The sequence below is a fragment of the Alosa pseudoharengus genome, unplaced genomic scaffold (genome assembly GCF_046254945.1).
Source record: "Alosa pseudoharengus isolate Yale_2024_CS ecotype anadromous, Long Island Sound unplaced genomic scaffold, YU_APseudo_1.1 YU_APseudo_1.1_scf_15, whole genome shotgun sequence".
Lineage (NCBI taxonomy): Eukaryota > Metazoa > Chordata > Actinopteri > Clupeiformes > Clupeidae > Alosa > Alosa pseudoharengus.
Window position 1 is genome coordinate 17,106,798 of NW_027468620.1, and position 5,000 is coordinate 17,111,797.

General features: G+C 46.5%; 1 protein-coding gene across 4 annotated transcripts in view; it reads left to right on the top strand.

Annotated features, from left to right (window-relative positions):
• Positions 1–5,000, top strand: part of eml4 (EMAP like 4) — a 73,784-nt gene that overhangs the window by 26,325 nt on the left and 42,459 nt on the right. For all 4 annotated transcript variants that reach the window (XM_076285759.1, XM_076285756.1, XM_076285758.1 and 1 more), the window contains exon 2: positions 2,531–2,719. In XM_076285759.1, the coding sequence (XP_076141874.1) occupies positions 2,531–2,719 (189 nt within the window). The remainder of the gene's footprint in view (positions 1–2,530; positions 2,720–5,000) is intronic.

A 5,000-nucleotide genomic window follows, 5' to 3' on the forward strand; every position in this document is an offset into this window, starting at 1 on the left:
GGAGAGAGAATATGCACGCAGACACGCAATAGGCTACTTGTTGTTTTCTTTTACTCGGCTATCTATATATGGTTATCAGCACACAATGTTGAGCTAATTCACTAACTCAATACTCATCATGGATATCACAAGTTTAAACAACGAAAACAGAAAGGATGGAGGCAGCAAAGCTAGGAGTTATTCCAGATGGGCAAGAACAAGGTAGGCAATTGGTGTGCTTGTCAGAACGTTAGACTGCACTAAAGCCAGACGTCACGTTACGCTAAAACAAAACTAAAGGTAACTTTAGCCTGTATAGGGCTGTATCAAGTTGTCCAAATTAATAGGTCATTGTAGACATTGTCGTTGTATTATTGCATGTGGATGTTGTTATGCTATGTAGGCTACTTTTTTGCTGACCAATGCACGGACCTAAAACGGACAAATATTGTTCACGAGTGAATTTTTTTTTTTTGCGGGGGGTGGGTGATGGGTGTGCGTACCATAGCATTAATTCCTGCAGGCGCCCCTGTGTGTGTGTGTGTGTGTGTGTGTGTGTGTGTGTGTGTGTGTGTGTGTGATTCTGGGCCAAGGGATGGAATGAAGATAAGATTACACCATTCAGAGTCTACCACTGTGGGAAACATTGTAGAGCACAACACTTGGCAGAGACCGGAAACACACGGACATGCACACAGAGACACACACACTCTCTCACACACACACGCACTCACTCTCACACACACACACACGCACTCACTCTCATACACTCACACAGAGACCGGAAACACACGGACATGCACACAGACACACACACTCTCTCACACACACACACACTCACTCTCACACACACACTCACACAGAGACCGGAAACACACGAACATGCACACACACACACACACACACTCTCTCACACACACACTCACACAAGGCAGATTTCCTCCAGATATACCTTTCTTTTCCTGAATGATTAAGGGTGGAACAATTGATTGATACAGTATTATGCTTTGAATTCCATGTAGATATGTTCCTTTGTTTGTGTGTATGTGTGTGTGAATGTGTTTTCATATCAAGATAAAATGTTATGAAAGAGATTCTAGACAGTAACGAGACAAAACCATCATATTTTATGATTATTGCACACTTTCACTGCCTGCTTTCTTTCAGTGCTGTCTTCAAGTGTGTGTTCGCTGAAGGTGTGTGTGTGGGGTGGGGGGGGGGGGGGGGGGGGCGGTTATAAGTTGCTCTGGGATCAACTGCTCTCCCTTGAGGTGTCTGTTTCCTGATTCAGCTTAAACTCAGATGACATCTTTATTTCTGTCACATTTGATCACTCTGCACTCGCCTACTTCTGTCTCTTTTCCCAATTATTTATAATGATGTGTGTTTGACTACTCTCTATTCAGCTGTGTTCCCTTTCTTCTCTATACAATATCATGACATGTAAGTGAGATGCTGCAGTTCTGTGATTGATTTCCTTGGTTGGTTGGCCCAGTAAATTTGATTTCTGATTGAGTTTGTTTTTCGTGTGTGTGTGTGTGTGTGTGTGTGTGTGTGTGTGTGTGTGTGTCTGTGCCTGTGTGTGTGGCTTCTGCTTGTTTTCTTTCTCCCCAGTGCAGAATAAGTGTCTTTTGTTTCCCTGTTTACAATTGCGTGGGCCTTGTTTATGTGGGGCAGATTAAGTTGCCCCCCTCGGGCTCGTCATGCCAGGCGGGTCTGCCCACCTACTTACCCCGGGCACGCTAACTGGCACTGCCAACCCACAGGTCCCTAGCCCTTGGGGCTCTCTTTTTCTTCTCAGCCCAATTGGTGCTTATTCCCAGAATGTGTGTGTGTGTGTTTGTGTGCGCGCGCGCATGTTTTGCTGTCCTCAGAAATTCTGGTCAGCCCTGGCTTTCCCTAAAATCAGAATTAAAAAGAATTTCACGTGCATTGCCAGGATTGCAACACACACACACACACACACACACACACACACACACACACATACACACACACACACACACACACACACACACACACTCTGCCTCTCTCACTCACATGTAAAAACCATCCATGGTAGTGCAGCCTCATCCTGCAGCTTTAGCAGATAAGCTGCTGTTTAGAGGAGAGGACACTGCTGAGAGCAGTGCTGAATGTGTAGCTCATTCCAGGGGTCTGCACTCCGTAACACACTTTTAGTAAATGCACTTTTTTACGGCACTTTCTCCTTAGTGTGAGTGCATATTCATATGTCACACACACACACACACACGCACACACACGCACACACACACACACACACACACACACACAGTGACACACAGACACAGATGTATGTACAGTCTTCACCATCAATATGGGTTGGTGTGTGTGTGTGTGTGTGTGTGTGTGTGTGTGTGTGTGTGTATGACGCATGAATATGCAGATAATGTCTTCTATATCCTGATGTGTTCTTTTCCTTTATGCCATGTCTAAATGACTGACCCTTCATCTCCCTTGCCCTCTGTCCCTCCATGCCATGTCTAAATGACTGACCCTTCCTCTCCCCCGCCCTCTGTCCCTCCATCAGATGACAGTATCTCGGCTGCGAGTGCGTCGGACGTCCAGGACCGGCTGTCGTCGCTGGAGCTGCGCGTGCAGCAGCAGGAGGATGAGATCACCGTCATGAAGGCGGCGCTGGCCGATGTGCTCCGCAGGCTGGCTCTGTCCGAGGACTCGGCCGCCGCCGCCGCCAAGAAGCAGGCCGCCACCGGCAAAGGTACGCGGGGCAGAGACACCTGAATGGAGATGTTGGCCTCTCTCTCTCTCTCTCTCTCTCTCTTTCTCTCAGAAGGCTATCAAATCATCAAATCCTCATCAGATTGATATAACCACCCCCCCCACACCACTCACACACACACACATTATCTCTCTCTCTCTCTCTCTCTCTCTGTGATTGTGTTAAGTAAGCAGGCAAGCACTTTGAAGCTGGATTTTTATCAATGCACTTTTTAAAGTGGCATGGAACAAAAGGAAAGGTAGTTCTCAAGTGGGTGTGTATATCGCTTATGCACTGTGTGTGTGTGTGTGTGTGTGTGTGTGTGTGTGTGTGTGTGTGTGTGTGTGTGTAGTTGTTTGAGAAATGACCAGCTGTTACTTATCAGGTATGCTTTTATTCTCTGTGAGTGTGGCATTTAACTTCTGAATCCCATCTGTACCTTAAGTGAGTTTGAGTAGGTTCCAGCTGTATGCTAATGTGTGTGTGTGTGTGTGTGTGTGTGTGTGTTTGTTTATGTGTGTGTGTGTGTGTGTGTGTGTGTGTGTGTTTGTTAATGTGTGTGTGTTAGTGAGAGAGAAAGAAAGAAAGAGAGAGACAGAGAGAGAGAGGGAAAGAGAGAGAGAAGCCTCCAGTGGTTCCCCCAGTGTTTACATGGAGGAAGTGCAGGATCAGGGCCAGACTGCTCACAGTTTAAAGCCTTCTGGCTCAGAACATTTCCATTCCCAGCACAGCTGTGTGTGTGTGTGTGTGTGTGTGTGTGTGTGTGTGTGTGTGTGTGTGTCTCTGTGGCTGTGTGTGTTTGTCTGTATGTCTGTCTGGTTGTCTGGCTGTCTGTGCCTGATGGTGACTTTGTATATTTGTGTGTCTGGCCATGTGTGTGCGTGTGTGTGTGTGTGTGTGTGTGTGCGTGCGCGTGGCACGCTGGTCTCCACATAGGAGTATGTGTGTGTTTTGACATGTGTTTCTTTAAGAGCATATACACAGGGGGCCACTTGAAGGGATTTGTTTATTCTTGAGCTCACAATGCTTAAGCCATCTGCTGCTGAAGCAAAGTACTGTAATCAGCACATTTTCATGTTTTCTAAGACTGGCTTGTGTTTACTGTCAAAGGGATGTGCAGCTTAACATTCACACATATACACACTCCAAGAGAAAGAGAGAAATACTGATGATGTGCAAATTCTTTACAGCATAGTCAAAAAACTATGAGTTCTCATTTTCATGTTAACAGGTCTCTTTGACTCTGGCATTCTCTTCTGGTGTGTGTGTGTGTGTGTGTGTGTGTGTGTGTGTGTGTGTGTGTGTGTGTGTGTGTGTGTGTGTGTGTGTGTGTGAAGTTGGTGTGCAGCTGTTTTCAGATTGCATTCCATTCCCCACATTTTTCTTCTCTCTCCCTCACTGTTTTCTCTGTTTTTCTCGACCCTCTCCTCAGCCATATATCTGCAGCACAACAACTATGGGAGTGTATGTTTGTATGTTCACATCTGGCTCTGTGTGTGTCTTTGTTTTTTACTATGTGTGTGTTTGTGTTTGAGAGATTGTGTGTGTGTGTGTGTGTGTGTGTGTGTGTGTGTGTGTGTGTGTGTGTGTGTATGTGTGACTGTGTTCCACCCATGGACACTGGCAAGTTCTTTTATTCCTTTATCACGCCTCAGTAAGGACTCCCACCCACCCCCGGCTTGGATGACTCTGTGTGTGTGTGTGTCTGTGTGTGTGTGTGTGTGTGTGTGTGTGTGTGTGTGTGTGTGTGTGACTATCTGGAAACAATATGCTCCTCTGTGCTGTGGTGACAGCATCGCTGGTCTTCTTCCTCGGAGAGAGACGTGAACTCTACATTTCCCAGCTCAACAGACGTTTCTTTCAGTCTGTTCCTCTGCTGGGTGCTGCCGACACATCTGTATGACAGACAGTGGCTGCCCAGAGGTCAGGAGGGTCAGGAGGGTCTCAACCTGACCCGCAGTAGCGCTCGCCCCCAAACAGCAGTCCAGAGACTGCAGTGAGTCACGCCTATCTTTCCCCAACTGAGTGAATGTCCTGACCACTGCTGCAGCAGTCACAGTAGCCAGTGTTAACTGGACGGAGAGAAATGCACATACACATCACCATTTATTCATGTTCCGGGGCCTTAATCCAAAGCAGCATATATGACTGGCTATGCATACTGGATATAGTTTCATCACTATGTGGCTTTGAGGTTATGGAACCTATGACCAATGACATTCATTTCATCAATCCTTAGTTTGATCTTCAGACCTTCACTGAAGTACAATTCTGCTTTTAA